The following is a 23,922-nucleotide window of genomic DNA, read 5'->3' on the forward strand; positions in this document are numbered from 1 at the left end:
TAAAATGTAATGAATTTATTTGAATACTAAACAGCTTTCATCATGCTTGTTACCTTTACTTTATATGTGCAAAACAGTTTTTCCTTGTGGCATTAATGAAGTTGATATATAATAAAGATGCACAAGCATCTATTAATACTGCAGCCTTTATGCTAGAGACTTTACACAGTTCTTACATCTCTTGCTTAACAATAATAATAAAAAGCTCAATTAGTGAAATACTTACTAAAGCAATGGAAGTATTTTCTTCAAATACACATCTAAATGGTCTCTTGTTGAAAAAGCTAAGAGGAACACTTGAGCATTCATGCTCAAACGCTGTCCTTGTTCCCCTGCGGAGGAAGGGAATAGTTGCAGCTTCTTAAGCAGTGGGTGATCCGTCCACTTAAGGTCGGAAAGGTTCAGGCTAAAAGGCTTTACGTGAAAACAGCTTAACGAGGCAGTACGGATGAAAGGAAAATACAGTAAAATATTCCCATGATCGGACCTAGCAAGGAGACATAATTTGACCCGATTATTATTTTTAAATAATAGATATTGCAAGAAAAATGCAATTGCAATTGAATTTACTGTGATCAATCAGTTAATTTTAAAAAATTGGAGTCATGTGGGGCTCATAATTTACAAAAACAACCCATTGAAAATGAATGAGTGACGGAGCTTCAGCAGTGTTTTTGTTACACAAGCATGAGTAGACAGCAGTGTCTTACCTTATCCTCGATGATCAAAAATCCTGTGATCTACACCATGTGCAAGCCACGTGAAACATACCACACACTGCCTTACTGTCATGTCAGCACCCATACCAAAGCTTTTGGCTCTTTTTGAATCAGAAGTGATCTGTTTTTGCTTATTACCAGGATCTTTAACAAGAAGTAACTGTTGGATCATCTTCACACTTGAAAGGGGCATGTTAATGTCAAGTAGAAACAGCAGGAGGGAATCCAACTGGAACAGGCTGGCTGAGATAGACAAGTCTTTTCAAGTCACCCTTTCTTGGTATTTCAAGCAGCGCTTATTGTGAATCAGTCTGTAAATGTGAGAAGCATTTTTATTGGATTTACAGCTGGAGGTGAAGTGATTTATGCCACTTGGGGTCAGAACCCACTCAAAGCAACAGAGCCCTGATACATCATCGTCTTATCATGTTATTATGCGCTAACGTGTTGCCAAGCGGTTTCCTATCTAGACATCCAGCAGACAGAGTGAACAGTGTGGGCATTGATGTGAAGTTGGCTGGCCACCTGACAAATGCAAGTCCAACATTCACACTCATTTTTGCTCCAGTTCAATCCTGCCAACTTGTCTCAGCTTTTCTGCTGAAAACCGTAATCAAAACCATTGAGCTAAAAAGATGCTACAAGCTTCACGGAGCTGCAGACTTGGATAATAATTTTCAGTCTTTTCATCAACGTTGATATTAAAATGTAGTTAAATGGAGTTTTAATGTGGAAGGGAACCTAGCAGTTTCCTACTTGCACAAGTTAAATATAAAATCTATTTCGCTCTACATGACTGTTTCAGACTACAAGTAAATCACATGCACTGAAGCTAAACTTATGAAGCTACACATTGCTGGTTAGATTGTATTTAATCAAAATTCTAATCAAGCAAAAATGTGTGTAACACAAAGTTATTTATTTAAAGGACAATTATTTTAATTCATTTGTAAATGTGTCTGATAGTTACGTTGTTCTTGGGTAAATTAAATAACTTGACATGTATATACATGTTTGGATTAGATTAGATTTAAAACTGATCCCCACGGGGATCATCAGTGGTTACAGTAAATAATAATGATGAGATGCATCTTAAACAAACAGGATATGCATGAGAATTAGAAAATGGAAATGTAATTATAATCATGATCTACTCATTATTTTTTATAAACATACAATATTGGAGAATAACAACATGCGAGATGCGAGAAATTATTCAACAAAAAAATGTAATAATGATAATGCTGAGAGAAACATGACAACAGACAATGTTTTATTCCAATCAGCAATGCCAGAGTCTTAACTGCTGAAGCAAAGCCAAAACACTCCCATATTGTGGATTTAGGTGGTGACTACACAGTGATTTGGAAGCCTGGACTTCACCTAGAGTGGGGAGGAGGTTGGTTGTAAGAATGTAATTACCCCCACCCCACCCTATCTCACCCACTCTGACACTCAGTAATAAAACTTTGATGTGCTCCTCTCAAAAAGTAGCGGCAGCCACTAATCACAATTGATTGCAGCCACTTAGGCGAGCTGCACTCATCATCTCCTGCTCTCTCTGGATGGGAGTCATCTTCAGCTGAGGCTGGAGGAAAACTATTCAGATGAAATACAGAGAGAGAATGAAGGTGAATCAAGAGAGGGGAAAAGAAAATCTGAGAGGAATTAAAATAATGTAGTCAGCGGAGGTGAAAAAGGGGGAAAAAAGTCATTAGAAATTCCATGATCCATATTTTCTAATGTTTGATTTAAAATTTTATTTTCATCTCACTCTAATTTTACCTTTACTGTCACTGCATTTCAATGCAGAGATCACGGCAGCCTGATGGATGATAACTTGTGTTTGCACAACCTGTTTTGAGACTCATAACTGGCCTTTTCCAATTTTTTTTCTCCATTTGAATCTAATTTTTGGCCAGCGCCTTGCATGGCAGCTCCGCCGCCGTCAGTGTGTGAGTACGTGTGTGTGTGTGTGTGTGTGTGTGGGCGAATGAGAGGCTTTTGTAAAGCACTTTGTCCTGCTCAGGTTGTACAAGTGCTATCTATATGCAGTCCATTTAGTATTTAAATTTTTTATTTTAAGTGCTGACTGGTAATATGAGATGGAACATGATCCTAGGAGGGTTAGATTCAAACATTAAAGAATAGCTTTGTGTTTGTTCAAGTCTATCTTAATAAAATCCTTGCTAAAATTGTTGCGATATGTACGTTGAAAAAGTTATTGGTTGCGGTAATCATCCTTCCATACAGGCCGCAAAGCACCTACACCGTAAAAGATGGGGAACAAAATCCACAGTCCTCGATCTGTTCAAAAATACATCCAAAAGTTTAGCCAAAGCTAATACAATGCTGTCAGTCAACTGGGTATCTTTGTGTTGGCAGTCACTGCAGGATTGTTGTCACAGTGATTTTTTTTCCTGACATGTGACTACATGGACTTTTCCCTCCTGTGCTGTGCCTCAGCAAGGAAACACTGTTTGGGGAAAACACAAAGAGGGTATTGTGTACTAAAAAGACAAAAAGTCCAAATATCCTTTAATTCACTCATCCACATACCCATAAATCCACATATTTAGTGTACTGCACTAATGTTGCACACTAGGACGTTTATTAGAAATTTGAACTTTCCTTCAAAAAATGGAAAAATTAAATACTCGAACTGTAATGATCTGTTCAAATTCAGAATTTGCAGTCTGTAAGTGCAACAGACCATTTAAAGTAGTTTGCCTTGTGACCCAGCAGAGGACGTTCTTAAAATTTGGTTGACCTATTGCATGCTATTTGACCTATCAGTAAAGTGAGCTAATAAATTAAAAATGGAGAAGGATACAAGCTAGCAAAGCTGTGCTAATCGGATAATCATGAAACCAAAGCATCTGAGAGGCAGTGTGTGGAAATACCAACACTGTTTGCCAACTTTGTAAAAATTCACAGCAAATTGTATCTGACACATCGGGGTATACGGGTTGTGTTCAAATTAATTCAGACAAATTACTTGTTAGTTCAAATCCATTTGAACTTGACTTTTTCAAATAGTGACAGCCCTATGTTGCACTATACTATATACTACCCCTGCACTCAGTGTTGACACTGAACATGTTTCCCTCAACTGGTCCTTTTCCTAGTTTGGTGGTACACATTCAGAGTATTATACCCAATATTATGCATAGCATGCTCACAGCTCATTAAAGCAGGTGTGCTGTTTACCAGCAGTAATCAGCATGACCATTGACACTCATTTTTATGCTATTATTTTTGCAAATACACTGAAATACCAGTATGTGTAATTGGTTCATTGCACTTAGAAACTTGAATAAGACAAATAAAGAACATACCCTGAGAGGAGAGTGGGACTTTCACTTTGTCAGCTACCTTGCAAAGTCCCTTTGGCTGTATTTTAGGAGAGCTCTACTGTACTGTCTTATCCGTATGTTTAAATTTGCTTCATCGCCATCAGCTGTAATAACCTGACAGATCAGATAATTTACAGCCTTTCAGAGTTTGGACAGACTTCTCTTATCCAATGACTCGACTATCAATTACCATTGTCAGGCATCTGTGATGTCCTTCTCATGTTATCAGATATAGAACAAGGGAAGAAGAACAGGGCAAAAAGAGCATGAAACTAAAGGTCTGTCTCTTTTTTTTGTCCAAAGTACACAAAGAAGTACGAAATGTGTATTGCAGTGTGCTGTGACGTAACAATAAAAGAACTGTCTGCAGTGATACCTGGCTCACCTTGTCTTTGCTTTGAAATGTACCACTGTGTTCAACCCCGCCGTTTGAACCAGACTGTTCGTCATCATCTGTCCTTATATCTCTTTGAGCCTACAGCATTGTTGTCCCAGACCTTGCGCATGGGGGACTATGTCCTTTCCAGACTGCTACAGTGTCCCGGTATTTCTTTTCAGTGTGCATTAGAAAGTATTATTCAGCTCATGCTTAAACGCCAATGACCCCAAGAAGATTATGAGATCTTTGAGAAATGCTGTTGTGAAATGGATTATATCTGATTGGCAAGGATTTCTCAAATTGTTGGCACACTAAATATATTTCTATCAAATAAATAATGAAAATTCAATGCACAGGGTGAGTTATGTAAAGATTTTTTTTTTCTGTTTGTAACTTAAAAAACACACAAACAAACAAATACAGATTAAGACATTTAAAAGAAATTCCCTACATTTTCTGGCAGGTTAGGCAAAAGAACAGGTGATTAGTTCTTGGTGCATTTCTGAGTCAAGGTGCAGATCTGAGATTCTTTTTTATTTGTTGTGTAACATGTTTTAAATGTTTTCCTTTTTTCTCAAGAACTGCTGTAGTTTGGATAGAAATCATATCTGAATCGAGGCTGTCCTCCCAAGAAAATGTCAGTCGCACATCGACATATAGTTACATTTGATTGATGGATGCCATCTAGCGGCTGTAGTAATTATGAACCCAAGCAGTCCAGATGACGTATTTACTGTATATGTTGATTCAGATTCAGAGGAAGAGGAGGGGTGGATGAAGGCAATTTTTAAAAAAAAAACCTGTGACTACCATGGTCCCCTAACCTTAACCCTGTGGTTATTATTGTAGTCATGACAACTAAGGTGGCCTGACTTTAAGTTCACACCTCATATTCAGTGATTCAAATAGCCCTGGTGTTGTGTTAATTGACGGTTCATTGATTGATCTATCACAGCTTTGTTTCCAGGGTTAACAGTGGGGACTAAGGGTGTGCCCGAATACAAATACATTATTCGACAAAGCACAAATAGTGGGTTTGATACGAATATTTATTTCATACAAATATTTAAAAAATCATTTGTTGGGGGTGTTCCCCAGAGATAAAGCTGAGCTACTGACACACGCAAAGTGCTCCCAATGTGCTCCATAACCTCTTGTTCCCCTTCTCCTTTCCACAAAGTTAGGTTGTACAAAAGGGCAATAAATGAGAAGTGCGAAGTAATAATCAACTTTGAAGTTCTTCCCTACATGTTACATCTGTCTCTGTGTTATGGGTGTATAAATAGGTAGAGGTCTGTCTGCAATGATTTGATGAGTAAAGTTTTAGCTCAGTAATCAGCACAGTCGTCTATGATCTGGGAGACTCCAGTTCAAAACCTGGTGTGGGGACCAACTTCGTAAGGTAGTTTATTCATGAACACTTATTGTAACACTTTAGTTCTCTAAAATTAAAAGTGTCATAAAAAAAAAAACAGGATTTTTAAACCTCTTTCCACTTTTATTCGAATACAAATACAGATACAAATAATTTTGCTGCCTCAACAAATACAGATACAAATACAAATACTGGGTTCTCTGTACATCCCTAGTGGGGACATAATTTTATAGCTATCTAGATACCCAGCTACATCCATGAATAGCACCACAAAATGTCAAAAGCGTGAGTAAGACTGATTCATCTGTACAGGTTGTTGCAAGTTGACCTAAAGAAGTCTTCAATCAGGAAATGTTAAACTACTGCAGCTTCTGTGGTGAGTGAAAATGAAGTTGGCGAGACAGAAATATCACCCACTGTTGTTCATCTTGTTTTTCAAACCAAAGTGTAACGGGCTTCGTGAAGCACTTGATGGGCAAAATGTGATCCTGACTGTTGAAAAACTGTTGCAACTAAAATGAAATTTTCTAAGGGGGCAGTGTGATGCCACCCGGAGAATTTTTTACAGACCAAATAATTTTCCTTCAAAGCAAGACCAGGCAGTCCTAAAGTGATCGCATCACCTGTAGAGCAGTATATCAAGCATAAGCCCTTGAGACAGAAAAAGCATGTTCAATCAAGATACAGAGTCAAATGAACAAAGAAGCTTTACTCTAAGTAAAAGTGCAGTCAAAAGGTGATTGGCAAACTGCAGCCATAATGGAAGAATTGTTGTTTACAAACCATTTCCTCAATTGAACTTTGCGGTTCTCTTCTTTAAAGTTGTGCTAGCTTGCACGGTTTTCCTTTGGAGTCATCAGGCCTCAATGTTACCCACCTTCTCCAAAAGGGGAAAAGGTGAAACAAGCTGGAACTTAAAAGGAAACTCAGGTTGCTCTCAAGGATAGATGACATGGTTTGGGTTATTCAGTTGTGCCAAATCTTGTTCAATTACTATATTTGTGTTATAGGTCAGACTATTGTTGCTAATGGCTTCAATTTAAATCCACAAATTATTAATAATTTTCCCACATCTATCCATGCCCTCCGTGAAGAACTAATTGATGCAGTACAGCATTTTAGGAATTTGGGTACCTACTGTAGTAGACGCTTACACTTGAACAGAGCCTGTTTCTCCTTTAATAATAGGAAAAAAAACAGTTTCCGCCATACTAGCTATATTGGATTGTAGAGATATCCTGTGTGCATCGTGCTGCCACTGCCTTTAAACCATCGGATGCCATTTATCGCAGTGCCCTTCGATCATTTATCTCCATCGTAACAATAGAGAAAAAGTATTTCTCCCTCCAGAGAAGCTCTACCTCTAAAAACAGGTCGTGTGCTTTCTGCAGTGCATATTTATACTGCAGCATTGGCATGTTTGAATCTGGGAACATTTAAATTAATTAAATCATTAGGATTAGAGGCTGACCTCTCATTTTAATAAGGGCTAACAAGTCTTTTGAATGAGTCACACTAATTAGGGGTATATTATTCATGTGCCACAATAAAGGCTTCATTGTGCTTAGACAAAAGAAACTAATAGCTGCGCTAATGGAAACCAACCATTTACAGGGTTTTGGTGAATGTGTGGATCTTGTATGGGGAAGAAATTAGCATTTGCATGAAAAATAGCCCTGTTGTCTAATGCATTTTCAGACATTTGTTCCAGCTTTTCCTAGTTTGTTTGTACTTCTTCTGTGGTATTTGTTTTGAGTGTTGTGAGCGGTCCTTTCAGGCAGCACAAAGACAGTAGCACATTATGTCATGCACAGAGCACCCACATCATGACTTTTTTTTTCTTTTTGGCCATAAAGGAGCATACGGTAGATGTATGTTGAGATTGAATATTTGGATGCAGATTTTTTTCCCACATCTCTTTCCTTAATATGGTGTCGAAAGGGCTCATCACCAGTCAGCCTTATGGTATCACTTAAAATGCTTCTGATGTTCGTGTTTAATGATGCATAAAATCAATTGTGGTGATTAGTTTTCTTGCTTCTCACTGGCATTCTCCCTCTCTCCTTTTTTCGTCTGACTCAATCACTCTCCTCATGTCTGTCTCTTGACATTAAAGGCAGATACTGTACGGTTGTACAGTGGTGTCATCTTCCTCCTGTTCATCATCTCTGAAATGCTTGTGAAATCATAATGTAGTCGGGTGTTTTTTTATGCCTGTTTTGAGGTGTTGTGTGTCAGAAGTCTCTATGTTTAATGCTTTAAGCTTTGAGAAAAAAGCAAAGCCAGAGAATGAGTACACAGATCTATACTTAGAGCATAGTGCAAAGAGTCGGGAGTTTCTGTCAATCAGAGCAGAATTTATCAGCACATCGAAGGGGGGTGGAGACAGGTAAGCTTTCATCTTGACCACATGTTGTCATTCTACATTACAGATGATAGAGTGTGCTTAGGTTGGTGGGCAAACAAGGTTAGGCAAGATGAAAGTGGCTACAGATGAGGAAGAGACAGGATTTATGGATTTGTCCTCAATTCCTCAGTAGGCCAACTAAAGGACAGCCAAGGGTAATAATCTGTTAATACAAACCATGTTGTTAGCATGTGCAGTATGTTCTTTTTTTTGGTTTGAACAGGGAGTTGTCAAGATGGGAATTGTGTCTTGTGCTTTCATTTTCTCTCCTTTTTTTGTTGCTGTATACTATTACATCACTTTGCTCTGTTATTGATTGTTGACTTATCAGATTGAGTTTTTTTTTCTCTCTCTCTGAAAAGTGTTTTGAAGCATGCTTGAAGTCGTGACGCACATGAAGAAAAAATGCTTTGTGTGAAACCATAAAAATTCAAAGAATCCTTTGATGAATTAAAAAAAAAAAACATACAAAAGACAATGATGAACCCTTATCATTGTTATTATGTTATCAATTGTCTAAATAATAGATAATAATAAAATTAATGTATTATTTATTTACATAAATAATGAATGGCTCTACTATGGTTAAATATTTAAAAAAAAAAAAACTCTTGTGCGAATCTCATTGGATAGTCTTGATTACTTTAAAAAAAAAAAAAAAGGCAAAAATGCAAAATATTTCCGTGCCCCACTTTATCGATTGTGAGGATTTGCTGCTTTTCTTTGTTTTATGTGATAGTAAACAGAATGTCTTTTGGGTTTGGACTGTTGGTTGGACAAAACAAGCAACTGATGAAAGGAAATTGTGATGACAATCATCCACAGTTAGTTCACTTTCCTTTGCATTATGGATCAAACCTTAAAGAAAACCCACAGCTCAGTGCAACTTGGGTTTTATTTTCTCACCATAGTAATTTGCTGACATCATGGAACGCAACATTGCTACAAATAGGTCCAGTGGGGCAATACACACAAGCAGTGAGACAGTTATATAAGTGTTAATCTCAGATTTGGTCAGATTTTCCAATAGGTCAAATGAAAGCTCTGTAGGTGGGATTAAGAAGGGGGATCATTGTCCTGTGCCAGAACCAGACAAATAGCTACATCCATAAAAAAAAATAGCAGCAGCAAGATTAGATGAATGCAGATGTAGCAGTTGTCTTCTATAGAGGTCGACTCACAGAAATAACAACTCCTACATTGTGCATAGTTCTTTTATCAAAATGAAAAATGTGCTTCTAAGTTGGCTGAAAATGATGTAGGTGGAACAGAAACACCGCTTGCGACTGCTCTTCCAAATAGAAACATGAACATAATGTCAAGCTGAATGAATGAAGTGAAAGGAAATCACTATTCAGTCTGAGTAGTGGATGACAGAAGAACAGTTGGAATGGTGAAGAAAAACGCCTTTGTTCTCAAGATCAAGACGACAAAAGTAGAAAACAACAATTACAAAAAACTAGAACTAAAGATAGTTGCTATGAAGACCTGGAAGATCATGGAAGAATGCCAAAGACGATGGAGTCTGCTGATGTGTTGAAGTTTAATTTATCCAATTACATTATGGGCAACAAAAATTGAGGGATAAAAAGGCTCCAAATCCTACACAATTCATCTAAAGCTAGAGTATAAAGAAAACACAACAAAAAACAGTACAAAATGGGTAACTACTATGTATGGATTTTATGACAGCATTAAATATTACTTTTATTATTCACTGTCATTATATGCATACAGTTGTGCTCATAAGTTTACATACCCTGGCAGAATCTGTTAGATGTGTATCATTCATAGTGTCCATAGTTGTGACCATAAAACTCAATTTTGGTCTCATCACTCCAAATAACTTTGTTCCAGAAGTTTTGAAGCTTGTCTCTGTGCTATTTGGCAGATTGTAAGCAGGGCATTTTGTGGCGTTGGTACACTAAAAGTTTTTTATTGGCTACTTGACCACACAGCTCATTTTTGTTCAAGTACCTCCTTATTATGCATCTTGAAACAATCACATGCAACTTTCAGCTGAAGTTACATGTGGGGTTTTTCTTTGTAATCTGAACAATTTTTCTGGAACTTGTGGCTGAAATCTTTCTTGTTCTACCTGACCGTGGCTTTGTATCAATAGAACCCTTAATTTTCTACTTCTTCATCAGAGCTTGAACACTACTGATTGGCATTTTCAAATCTTTGGATATCTTTTTATATTCTTTTCCTGATTTATAAAGTTCAACTACCTTTTCTTTTGCTTTCCTCATGGTTCAGTATGAAGTCAAGTCAGAGCAGCCCTGATTGAAATGTGCAGGTATCTCTCAAGAGCTGAGAAACAGACACTAATTATAATCGAACAAGTCACAAGTGTGGAAACTTACTTTTCATAGCTGTTTAAACCCATGTGTATCAACTTGTGTGTTTATTATCAGGCCAAACATTCAAGGGGATGTAAACTTTTGATCGGGGTCATTTTGGTGATTTCAGTTATCATTATGATTTAAAAGGGCAAATACAATTATGTGAAAATAAAAGGCTTCATCCGACCACTATCCCTAAATAAAACAAGTTTTCAGGATGATCAAGGTCATATTTTCCAAAAAAATTGCCAATATTTCACAAATTCTACCAGGGTATGTAAACTTATGAGCATGTCAGAATTTTTTTTTTTTTTAAAAAACTGCTTGTTGTTTTTCTCTTTCAGCACTGAAAGATTCTCGCTTTCAGCTGGTGAACTTCTCAGACAACGAGCTGCGGGTGTCGCTTTCTAATGTCTCGCTGTCAGACGAGGGTCGATATGTTTGCCAGCTCTACACAGACCCTCCGCAAGAAGCCTACGCTGACATCACTGTGCTAAGTACAACAACAAAACACACACACACAAATACATACACATACAAACACTCAGTGTTATAGATAGAAGGCTGGTAAAGACAATTAATCAACATTTAGACTGTGGAAGACAGCATACACACGTGTTGAGCAACATGCTCGCAGCTCACTATAAGTTAAATTAATTAATAAATACATTTAATTAACTATGGCTCAGCAACATAAAACTGTTGCTGTAATTAATGTGAGTTTTAAATGTGTGCTCTTTTTACATATTTTTTGTTTGTTTCTTGTTTCATTTTTGTTTATTCATACGAACATAATCAGCATGCTTGTTGCATATTTTTAGATTTGTGAAATATAGTCATGCCTTTCTTGTTAATGTAATAAATAAATAAATAAATACATAATCAAAATGTGAACACAACATATTTCTGGTAGTTATCTGAGATCAGATGTTTATGAAATGTTCAGTGTTAGCATATTGTACTACTTAACATATCTAATTAACATAATATGCTTCAAAATATCAGATTTAACAGACTTTCAAATGGTTTTTCATCCATCTCTTCTGTGTCAGGTCTGTTGTCTACATTAGCTTGTAATACTGAGGGTGTAGAATTGAGTACTATATTCCCCCAGTGTTTACAGACTTGTGTTTGTGTTCCATTGTAGTTCCTCCAGGTAACCCCATCATTGAAGCCCGGGATGAGATCCTGAGTGAGGGTAACGAGACAGAGATGACCTGTACTGCTATGAGCAGTAAGCCTGCCGCCACCATCAGATGGATGAAGGGAGATAAAGAGCTCCCAGGTAGGTCTACTCCACATCCAAAGAGAAAATCTTGTGTCTCCAAATACAATCAGGCACTTGTAGTGCAGAACCTCTGAGTTAAACTTCTGTCTACGTTTCTATTGCTTATCTGTAGAACGAATACCTCTGGGACACAAACATGTTGTGTTTCATTAAGCAGAGAAAAGGGGCCATAAGAGACATGAAACCCTTCCAGCGTCCATTGTTTCCCTGGCTTTGAAAAACATGGAACCATCCATAAATTCCACTAAAAACTTCTGCAAACCAAAAAAAAAAAGAAAACCATGTATGCTTTTAAACTATCCTGATTCTTGTGTTCCTTACCCAACAAGTCCTCCAAATTAAATGATATAATACGTCCTTTGTCCATGAACTTCAGAACGACACAGAAGCGTTTTCAGATCAAAACATCATGGTTTGGGTTTAACTTACTTAAGGTTAAAGGACCTCTCTTGCCATGGTTACAATAACAACCATGCGGTGAAGGTTAGGGGTTAATCACTGTCTTGCTTTTGAAAAAAAAATATAGATTTGTGGTTGAAAAAAGCAAATGACCAACGGTCTTCTGTGCTAAAGTCTGATGTTTGTTGACCATCACAACATGCAGACTTTGCTGTATCGTTAATTATTGTATATGCTGTGTTGGTCAAGAAGGAATAAAAATAATTCCAAGAGAAAGGTCCTTTATTTCATTACTTTAATATTTATGTTCCAATTCCCATTGTTTCCAAAATGCTCTTGTACAGGAGTTTCAGTACAGGTGTGTACATTCTCCTGTCAAGTCATGTCAAAATCTAACTTTTGCATGCACATATGCATTGTTTAAGCCCCCATACCATGTGTATAAATAAACCATTTTGCGCCAGCTTCTTTCTTCCGTTGCTTGCTCTCCGTATTTAATGCTTGCATCAATGCTGTTGCTTTTTAAATGGAGCTGTGCTGCGGCTTCAAATAGTTTCCATTAAAGCAATATGAATATGGACTGGTGGCCAGAGCCTGTTGGCACCATGACAACTTTCATGCCTTCATCAAAGGTAGCAGAGCTTTAGAAGTCTGAGCAAAGCTCAGGGGTGAACAGGCCTCCTGCCAGGCCGCTCCACCTCAGAGCTCAGACAGCAAGCTTTGTAAAGACTTTGAAACAAAGGTCCTAATCAGAAACTATGTATAAAGCCCTGAGCAGCGTCACCTCTACACCGCAGCACATTAAACCCTTAGTGGTCAGCTCAAAACTAAGAATATTGTGAATAGTGTGCCAAGGTCAAAGCACATTGTTGGCTTACAAACTAGCTGTTAACATCACAAAAAATTGACTGTTGACTTTCAGTCAAATCTTGTAATGCTGTGTTTCTGATGATCAGTGTATACAGGCAGGTTTTGGCAATGCTTAGTCTGTAAGTATACAATAGCCAAAGATAATGCTCCTGTGGTCGCTGATGTCATTGAAGTACCTTAATGTCAGAGACAAGTGACAGATCTGTACAGTAATGTGAGTATTTAAGTGTGTGATCAGTTAAGAGGACAGGTGATCCACATAAAAAGTAAAACCTCATTATTCTAGATAATAATTAGCAATCAAATCAAATTAATCCTTGAGGAAAGTGGGGCTGGTGGGGAATTTTCCTCCTGTAGCCCAACATAAACATCCTTCGTGGTAGAATTTTAAGATGTTTTTAATTTAGAGATTTCTCCCACACTAGTAATAGACCCAAGAACTAGTGGCTACAAGTTCCTCCCCAGTGACCATGCAACAACAATTGCAGCAAAAGGCATTTCTGTGAACTGGCTAGGCTGAAAACCACAGGCCACATTTTGGCCTTTGTCATGGCTCAAAAACTGACATCCATAGAAAAAATTTTAAACAATGTTTAAATTGAGAAGTTTGGACTTATCATTCCGTTTATTTTTATTAAGTTTATACAGGTAGGCAAACCCAGGAGGATGCACAGTTACAATACCATTATATTACTCTATACATCTTTACACTTGCCCTCAGACACACCTGGTGGAGATCTGCACTCTGCTGAGTGCACTTTTCTAGTTTCAGCATGTTTTTATTTGGTTTTAGTAATATCCCCCCCCTTTACTGAATATTCAACACCTCTTGAACTGAGCATTCAAACGGTACTCATTTGCTTGTTTCATTGAATGGTAGAAAACCCCTCAACCCCATGCCCATTCTGTTTTCTCACACTTGTTGGAATTTATGGCCATTCACAGAATAGGTTTGGCACTCTTTGAGGTTACACAGTTGATAGATTTATTTATTTTTTTGCCATAGCACAATGCCCAGTGGTACTTAAATGCTCACCTTTCACAACACTGCTCTGTGAGCATGCCATATGCTTTCATCTATTTTCACCACAGGCAAAAAGATGACAGCCTGAAACAATTTGGAACCCAGTAATGAAGTCCATGTTTTATAGTCATGTTACACTTTGCAAATACAACTGACATGATTGGGGGCATTTCAACAATATCATTTTTGTTGACAATGTCAAACTAGTTAGCAGCCATTGGGAAACTCTCCGATGGATGTCAACTGACTCACAGTTAGTTGACACTGCAGAAATGTTATAAAATGAAACCTGGTATTGCTCTGCTGAAGCTGAAAATGTGAAAGACAAAAGAGTGCAAGAAAATGAAAGATGGGAAGAGAAAGAATGGCTGAAGGTGGAGTCCTGACACTAGGGCAGAATTACTTATATTTCCTTCGGCTATGGCTCCTTGCCTGGCAGACTTATTTCTAATTTACCATCCCCAGAATTTAACTTAATTACCTTAAAGGATAATCAAGCTCTCTTAAATATCATTTAAAGGTTGCAATTGTCATGCTTGCCAGTGTAAATCCAGAAATTTCTCCTAATATGCACAGACCCATTATCTCACTTATCTCCCTCTCCTTCCTTTTCCTCTTATCCTGCTTGTTTAGAGATTTATTAACATATGCCCTGACACTGATATCTCAAGCTCTTTAGCTTATAGTGCAGTGAAAGCCATGAATAAATGGAGTCAAAACAGATCAGGATCTAACAGTTCAGGTCATTGCTTTCAATTGTTTTACGATTAAATAAAGGAAAGGAAAAAGAAAAAGCCACTAGGTAGGGCACTTTATTGAGTGACAGAGACCAGAACAGCCATTAGCCTCAAGTCTTATGAGACATCCACAGGGTGATTTCAATTACCCTGCTTTACCTCAACAGGAAGATTGAAAGAAGAAAATAATATTTTGGGTTAAATAATAGAGCTGGAGACATATATTTTATTTAACTAGACACTACTTCCTTCTTGCTCCACAAGAATGTGGCTAAACAATATGAATAAGTGAAATGTGGAGGAGGTACAGAAAAAGAGGCCCAACTGAGTATGTGTTAGGATGTACAAAACACTTGAATTTCCACTGCAGTTTTCAGTGACATTCAGCTCTACTAGCACCACTCCAAAGTTAGTCACTGTTCTAAATATGATTGGAAAGCAGTGTATTAAGTGTGCTAATCCAATATGTATTTTCTTTTTCGTATGGGCTGTACTGGTAAATAAGAGTGCTGGAAAACGATCTCTCTTCTATGTTACAAGATAATGGGACCAGACATGATAAAGCCTCCAACAAACTGTGCTCACTAGCATTGTGGCCGGCAGAGCAGCGCTGTAGCCTTTGAATGGAATTGTCATGCTCAGCGGGGGCAACATAAATCCATTCAAATCTTTCCTGTCGACTTCGACTTAAGGGAACTTTGACATGCACATTTGTGCCGTTAACAATAGCAAATGGTCTTGACAGTGCTGGCCTTTGAGGGAACAGAGAGGAAGCATAGCTCTACTTTTATGTAACCCTTCTCTGCTGGAGAACAAACTACTCCACAAAAGAGCCATGGTTTGCAGATAACGAGACAGGACTTGATAGCACAAATGTGACTCCTAAATAAACCATGTTATCTAATTGGCCAGCAACTTAGTTTTAATAACTGACAGTTGGCAAGCCAGTTAGATTGCAGAGCAATTGTGACTAGTGCTAGCATCTTTTTGAATGACTAGAGTGGTAGTGGTTAATGTGCATCAACTCAGTTTAATGCCTCTTTTCTGTGCATAAGAAAAAAGTGTTTGACACACGTGTGTTGCCCTGCTTGAACAGATTAATATTTGATGCAGCACATTTCGAGTACTGCCAGATGTCCATTTTATGAAACCATCTCTTTATCTCCTCCCTTCTTCTAGGAATGATTACCAGTCACAGCAGGGTTCATTTGTTTTGTCTCTATGTAGCACAAATGGATAGTGAGTTGGTGGCTGCTCTATGGTCATGTGACAGTAGCTCAGTCCAGACGAGGAGAAAAGAAGTGACTACAGGGCTGAAAGCAAAATGTACCTCACAAAGTGTAGTTTCCTTTTCTGTTATTTCCAGTTTCACAATAGAACTGAGCAGTAGGATTTATTACATGCATTATCCTTATGGCATTATATCATTTTTAATATAACCGGTTGCTAAGACACCTCTACCAGCTTACTACTGTACTTTACAATGTGTGCCTCATCTTTGGTTTGGCTAGCAACCTGCAGGAACACCTTATAGTAACAGGGAGCAGGTGATGTGCCTCCAATACAAGCTGTATTATAATAAAGTAGAAGGGAAATGTAGTAATTAAGGTAATGGCTTATCTCTATTTTACCTGCCCACCTTGGTTCCCTGCCATTGTGCCATTGTTTCCCCAACCCTAACCCATAGACATTTAGCTTGTGTAGGCTTGCACAAGTATTTTTTTTCAACAATGAATTGCGAAGTTGTAAAGCAAGAGATCCAGAAATCCAGGACTTGAATAAAGACGTCTCCTCACCACGGTTTCATGCATCTCAAAAGACATTTTGGTTTTGAGCAGACTCTTTCAGGTTCCTGTTTCAGGTGCTTGCATGCATCTGAGGCCTCCAGTGGTATTTATTCATGACAACCTGTTCCTTTACACCAGGCACATCACACAGGTTTGCTTTCCCAGCATCCAAAGAGACAGCTGTCACCACGGTGAGGGTGGCTCAGCTGCAGTAGGGTAGTGGGTAGATGTGCAGTTGGTACACATCTTAAAAACTGAAACACAAGCTGATAGATGGAACTATTCACATTAAGACATATTTTCTCATGTTGCAGCATTTGTCTTTGCTTTCATTTGTTTGCTTCCAGTTTTTTTTTTTTTGTTTTATCGATGGGACACAGACACACATGTGCAACAGTTAGGAAGTAGGGCAAAGAGATAAAAATAATCAATCTCACTTTGCGACTCTGCCGTGCAGCACTGTCTACATCTATCCCTCTTATTTTGTATGACTGTGATGAGGTATCCTCTTCATTGCATTTGAGAGCATATTGTCTGTGTGATATTACAAAGACACTAATCAGAGGAGGGTTACTTTGATCCGGCAGTGCTGCACAGAAGATGGCCACACAATAAATATGGCTTCATAAAGCCTAATGAGTGATTCACAGTCACACAGTAGTCCCTGACAGTAGGCAATTTTTAGCCAATTCCCCTTCTCAAGGACATCCCCCTCACTTCCACTCTACATATTTTGTAAGGTCAATGGAAGAAAGACATCGCACTTGCAGCCAAATAATAGCTGTCTTTGGCAGGACTTAACAAGTGATTTTTTTTCCCTTGCTGGCAGCCTTGAGTCGAAAGATTTCAGCTTTGTTATTTTTTCAAGTTAGCAGATTGACCCCTCAACAAGACAAGCTGTTTAAAAAGTGCTCCCTGAGGAATCAATGATACATAAAAAAAGATTCAACACAAGTTCAAAATATTAAGTTTTGGTCATATTTTCCAAAACATTTATGAATAAAAATAGACTTTATTGATATTTTTCTTTGCAAACCTACCCTAATCCTCAGAGCTCAGTTTTCACTATATGAAACCATATGTGTGGGAAAACATGCACCGAAAATCAGTTGAGCCCTGAAGCAGGAAGCTAATCAACCAGCAAACTATGACCTTTAGATTATTAAGACAACAAGTAGTGCTATATTTAGTTTAAACCAAGAGCCAACTTTTCACCTCTTCACTCTAGATCCAACTCCATAAAGTAGACATTGTAGTTCATGTATCAGGAACTGCATGTGAGTGAAAAAAAATTGTGGTCAGTGGTAAGACTTGATTTCCTCCCATAGTCCAAAGACATGCAGGATAGGTTAATTGGAGATTCTGAAATTTGTTGGTGTGAAAGGTTGTCTGCCTATATGTGTCAACCTTGTGCCATTCATTTTTCTGTCAGTCAACATTGTTTATATTGAATTATGACTATGAACACGATTATCCCCTAACTTTAACGACATGGTTATTATGGTATCCATGATGACAAAGCTCTCCTAACCTTAACAAAGTAGTACTTTTAACCCAAACTATGATCATTCCCTAAACCTAACCAAACCTTGACCATAGTGTCATGTCACAAAACTGAAGTACAGTACTTTTCGGCAGATGTTAGAGTTTTTCAAGGCACAGACAAATGATGTCGCCCTACCTGTCTCATTCTAGAGTGCATGGACCAACAACGTATTTTACTATTTAATTTGGAGGATTTATTGAATTTTGTTCTTTATGTAAGCAAATGCCGACTGGGTCTTGCCAGTCCACAGTGAGTGAAGTTTGTTGAATTGTCTATGACTCATTCATGTTTGAACTGAAATATGAAAAATGCACCTGTATTGCTGTGTTAAGTCTGTCAATGTTTCCCATAGGAAAGCCCAAAGTTGAGCTGTCCTACGACAAGATGTACACAGTAACCAGCCGACTCACATTCACTGTTAGTAAGGAGGATGATGGTGTACCTGTGGTTTGCATCATCGACCACCCCGCTGTCAAGGACTTCCAAGCACAGAAATACCTGGAGGTGCAATGTAAGTACTTCTGCTCAGTAATAAAGTCGAAATAAGCATGGATATTCAAGCAGCATTATGGAAGTTTTTTTTCTGTCTTGTAATGTCTCATCAGCTCAACTCAGGAGATTGGAAAGCAATAGAGAAGAGTGTTCCATCCCCACTAATTAAATGGCATAAATTTGCTACTTTTTCCTAACTAAAATGTTGGTGTATGACACATATGTCATTGAAGGGAAATCATCTCCATGCACAGGTTATGATGAGTAAAAGGGGAGCATTGGACTGCTGTAGAGAAGACTGTTCCATTTCCACTAATTAAATGACATAAATTTCCCATATTTCTCCCGACTGAAATTTTGCTGCATGGCATTGTCATTAGAGGGAAAAGATCTGCATGTGTGATGAATACCAAGTACAAAAAAAAATAGAAAAATAGCACATTTATGAACATCTTCCAATTAAATATGAATGCACGGTATCAGGTTACCTTTGCACTTCTGTCTACAAAGTTTTATTTTTTACCCTTAATCATCACTATTAAGATCTATTAAGATGCCCTAGTGCCATCAGTATTAACTATATTGTCTCCCACTGTCATTTGGGGCTCAAAAATATGTTAAATTGGACAGTGTTTTAGTCTTAAAACACCTGCCAAGAAGAATGAAAGTACACCGCAGACACAGTTACCTGATAATATACTGCTATGAAGTGTACAAATATTGTATCTGCAGCCAATTCTGCTCATGAGACTGATTTCCTCTGCCTTAATTAACCATATATTGCAGGCACATTTATAAATCTTTGCATATAAACACCTTAGTCTACTTTGCTGGTGTCTCAATAAGAATAACAAAAAATGTGCAATTTTACTAACTGCCCGTCATACTGGAGAAGTCATCCAAAACAACACAGCCGTGAGCGTTTATGTCTCCCAAAATGTCTTTAATGCGTTGCACATGCACCTGTAAACCATCATCACTAATGTTATCTCAATCAGTGATGATCAGATGTCAGAAATACACTCTGCAATAATTCTGTTCATACGACTCTAATTAAAAATTGCTTTTTATAGAGTAAAGAATTTAATAAAAAGAACATAAGTTAATAAAATAATAATTAACATGAGCACACAGAAACATTTTAGTTATTATAGTACAAAGAAATTAGCCTTTGGTATATTATACTCTAAATATAGCAGGTGTAGTGGGTGTGTAGAATGAAAAAAAATGTGCCAAATTAGTGAAATTGGCTAAGAACATACAATAAAAATACTGCTTTGATTTTTTGTCTCACCTTATTTTTAATTTTCACCTCCCCAAATGTTTGTGCACACATTCTCACTCTGTTATTGTTTTACAAATACATGTGTGACAATGGTAAATAAGAAAATAGCTAAACTCAGTAACCTGTATTACAAACCGAGTGTTTGCAACAGAAAGCATTAATTAGGCCAGTAGGTAGGTCAAATGAAAAGTAAAGATCACAGACCTTACCATTACACTGGAGATTGTAGACAAGTAACTAAATAAACCTCAGCCATGTACCTGATGCAAAATAATAAATACATTTGATGCATTTTTTATGGACTTAATGCAACTGTAACCTCATGTCTTTGGCCTCTGGCATGCCCTAGCATTCTATGAAAAAAAAAAAAAAAAACCTCCTCTCTAGCTATCTGACCTTTCCCTGGTAGAGCAAGAAGAGGAGATCAGTTCATCTACAGAGGCAGCATGGCATTTTGCTGGCCTCTGATAACAGGGAGCTCACATTGACCACCCAGCTCAGCGTCTCACACCGCTTCATGCAGGGGTTTCTGCTGTCATGCTCTGCACATACTGCAATGGGCAACAAACAGGCAGAGTCAGTCCTGCACTCTACTTTCTCTGTGATCTCTCTGCCGTACAGTTTAATAATACATTTGTAGCTAGTTGACTGAGGTATATTACTGTTTGTATGGGGCATATATATAGAAACGTGAAAGGTGATGTTTTCAAAATTATGTTATTTGACTTCTTTTGGAGCTAGCACTTTATTTTGCTGGTTTGTTTCTAATATTTCCTTCTTGATGTTTCCTGGAAAGAAGTATGTAATTAGGTACTCTATGTGCACCGACTAAAAACTATAGCGATTAATTGAGATGAATTAATTGGAAGTGTACTAATTGAACATTAGGGTTGTATAAAACAAATCCATGGTTCGGTGCCTGCCTCAGTTTTGGCATCACGGTTCAGTACGTTTTTGATACAGCTGGGGAAACAAAAGAAACACAGGAGAAAGAATTTATGTTGTTTGTTTTCAAAATGTGAAATTTAAATGGTGGCTCATTGGTTGTAATTTTTCCTGTAAAAATCACAGTGCCTAATACTGGTATAGGGTTATTAAGAAAAAAACCCCACAAACATCAATATGTCCATTGAAACTCTAACCAGCATATTCTAAAATACAGATAACATGAAGTAAATTGTTTAAGAAAAGTTAAGCATTATTACTGAAAATACTGTAGCCTCTATTTTCCTTAGTATGTAGTTCAGGACATAATAGTACCAAATTACATGTTTTAATTTTTCTGGAACCTTCTTAAGAATCTAGATTCATATCAGTTTCTTGTAGGAAATTATAAACAACAGGACCTATATAAAAAAAAGTCTACTACCACACATACAAATTTGTGTATTGATTACTAACTCACGAGGTGATTTACATTCCATTCACTCACTGTGTGGGCAATTTGTGAGTAGAATGGAGTGCATTGTGTAGTAAGAAATTTCCAAGAAAAAAAAAAAAAAAAAGCTCATGGTGAAAGGACAGCATAATTAAATAAGCCTGTAATGTTTATGTGTATAAGCAAAGCAAGCTGTTTTGCTCCGTTGCCTGGTTGTTTCTCCCTTAAGGTCAGCTGGCTGTGGAGAGATGGATAGTGCTGTCTGTGCTTATGAGGTGAGGCATACAATAAAGCAAATAATTCAGTTAGCATAATGATAATGGCCCTCTTGCACACAGTAGAGACTATTTCATTTCCACTGAAGTGGCAGTATCCGGATCTGGCAGTGCAGTGTGTGTTTTTCCATCAAGCAGAGACAAGAAAGCTCCGCCATAACTACTTGAGGCTGTCAAAACAACCTACAGATGCCTAGCGTCCTTCATGTTTATGGCTCTGAGGCGACAAGGTCAGATGACGTTGTGGGCAGAGGAAAAAAGTTGCAGGATGCCATGTAGTGCCTGGAGTGGAAACAAAACCACAGGGCTACTGTCTAAACCCATGCATGCCCACTGAACAGAAGACTTGGCTCTTCTCCCATCTGCTGTCCATCACCAAGACTGAATGCTGGCCACTGACAGGGCGTGATTTAGACAGATGGATGGCCAGACATGTGTTGTTTGTTGCAGAGAAGGTCGGACAGCAGTGTGGAACTTTGCCCCCCTTGAAAACATAACTCAAGCCTGATCCCTCTGTCTACTGGCTGATGGAAGGTACCAAATTTTGCATTTAGGCTACTGAAAACTGGGAAAAGAACAGGAATAATTTACATTAAAATTGTAAAACTGTAATCATGCTATTGTGACTTATCTACACCATCTAATGTACGATAACTGAAAATAACAACAAAAATAACAGCACTCAACTGTGGTCTTCAGGTTAATTTGATGAGTTAGGGTTAGGGTTAGGGTTGACAAAAGTGTTAGCCATTAATTTAGATGCCCGTGACACAAATCTTACTTTTGATGAAGGGGCAATTGTTGGAGAGACAGATTTTCTTAAAATGCATACATTTCTTATTAAATTATAACAATAAATGAAGGATATTCATTATTGATTGATGAGAATTTTCCTTTGAAACACTGAACATAATACAGCATAAGTGTGATAATTCCCTCCAAGGTCTTCCAAACCCTAAGTCATTATTAAAGTAATTATTTATTTATAACAGGGCACCTCATTGTGTCAAATTATCAACCAATATGTATCAACTTTTTAAGTTTGTGCATTTGTTTTTGTCTTAGTCTAACTTTCAGTACACGGCAAGACAAAATTCAATCCCTAAACTACATGACAGATTGAATAAAACATTAGATTTTTGTCCAGAATAAAGGATAGTCTCTCACACCAAGATGACAAAAAGGCTTTGATAACACCAGCAACAGTCAACAGAATGGGAACAATAGAAACTCCGTAGTTGCAAAGAATAGCACAGTGGTGACTGTCAAAGCACCCCACTGGTTTGTCAAAACAACATTGTTATATTTTCTTTCCAGCTGCCTCAGCTCTTCAGTAGCATCTTCTGTTTTGTGTAGCAACTCTATCATGTAACCTCTTTGGACATACTCAGGGCTACTTGAGGACCTACACCGCACCGCATCAATTGTTCCCCAAAGCTTTGGCTTGTTTTTTGGTGTTAGAATGATTTAAAATTCCATCAATATTATGCCCCAGGTAGACCCAACACTGCTGAAAAGTGATTTGATGCAACAGAAAAGCAGGTTGAGTTTAAGCCAATAGCAGTAGGCAAATCTAAAGGAAAAACACTTTGAATCATATATATACTCTTTCACTGAGGTTTGGATTCTATGGTTTGATGTCAAGTCATATCAACCCAGACTGAGCAAAGTTTGTGTAGCATGGAGCTCAATCATAACAAGAGTTAAGTTGCATTTTAGCAACATGAACTTGACCTGACCTCCTCTGACACTCCAACCCCTCTGGGGCAAGTAATAGTTGTTGTTGTTTTTATGGCTGCATTTATTATTGTTATTTTGAATTTATAAACCTGTTGGGATTATCTCTGTGATCACGGTGAGCAGTGTTACTGTGTTTTCTGTGTAAAGGAAAATAGTTATGCACTGATGGAAGCTGATAGAAAACAAGCACTTGATTAGAAAATGTATTGTGTGAAAAATGTGATGGTGCATAATAATAAACGCTGGAACATAATAAAACAGGAGCAGTACAAAGGAGTCATGTAGTCAGCAAACTGACTACATCTATATAATATACAGAATATTAAGTAGACATGAGCTAATATTAGCCAACATAAGTGACTGGTCATACAAGACTAGAGGTAAGGCTGTAGCAGCAAAACTCTTGAACTGATCAAGGGTGGGTTTTATTGCTTATAAATTCTACTTTTATTTGTAAGAAGAAGACTAATTATTTCTCCTTTCAACAGTTACTTGGCTTCACTTCATTTAATTGACTAAT

The 23,922-nt window shown here is 37.7% G+C and overlaps 1 protein-coding gene across 4 annotated transcripts in view; it reads left to right on the forward strand.

Moving 5' to 3' along the window:
• cadm1a (cell adhesion molecule 1a) overlaps positions 1-23,922 on the forward strand; it is a 409,871-nt gene that overhangs the window by 315,213 nt on the left and 70,736 nt on the right. For all 4 annotated transcript variants that reach the window (XM_067608757.1, XM_067608756.1, XM_067608758.1 and 1 more), the window contains 3 exons: positions 10,926-11,078; positions 11,729-11,866; positions 18,585-18,743. In XM_067608757.1, the coding sequence (XP_067464858.1) occupies positions 10,926-11,078; positions 11,729-11,866; positions 18,585-18,743 (450 nt within the window). The remainder of the gene's footprint in view (positions 1-10,925; positions 11,079-11,728; positions 11,867-18,584; positions 18,744-23,922) is intronic.

This window comes from Thunnus thynnus, chromosome 13 (assembly GCF_963924715.1).
Source record: "Thunnus thynnus chromosome 13, fThuThy2.1, whole genome shotgun sequence".
NCBI lineage: Eukaryota > Metazoa > Chordata > Actinopteri > Scombriformes > Scombridae > Thunnus > Thunnus thynnus.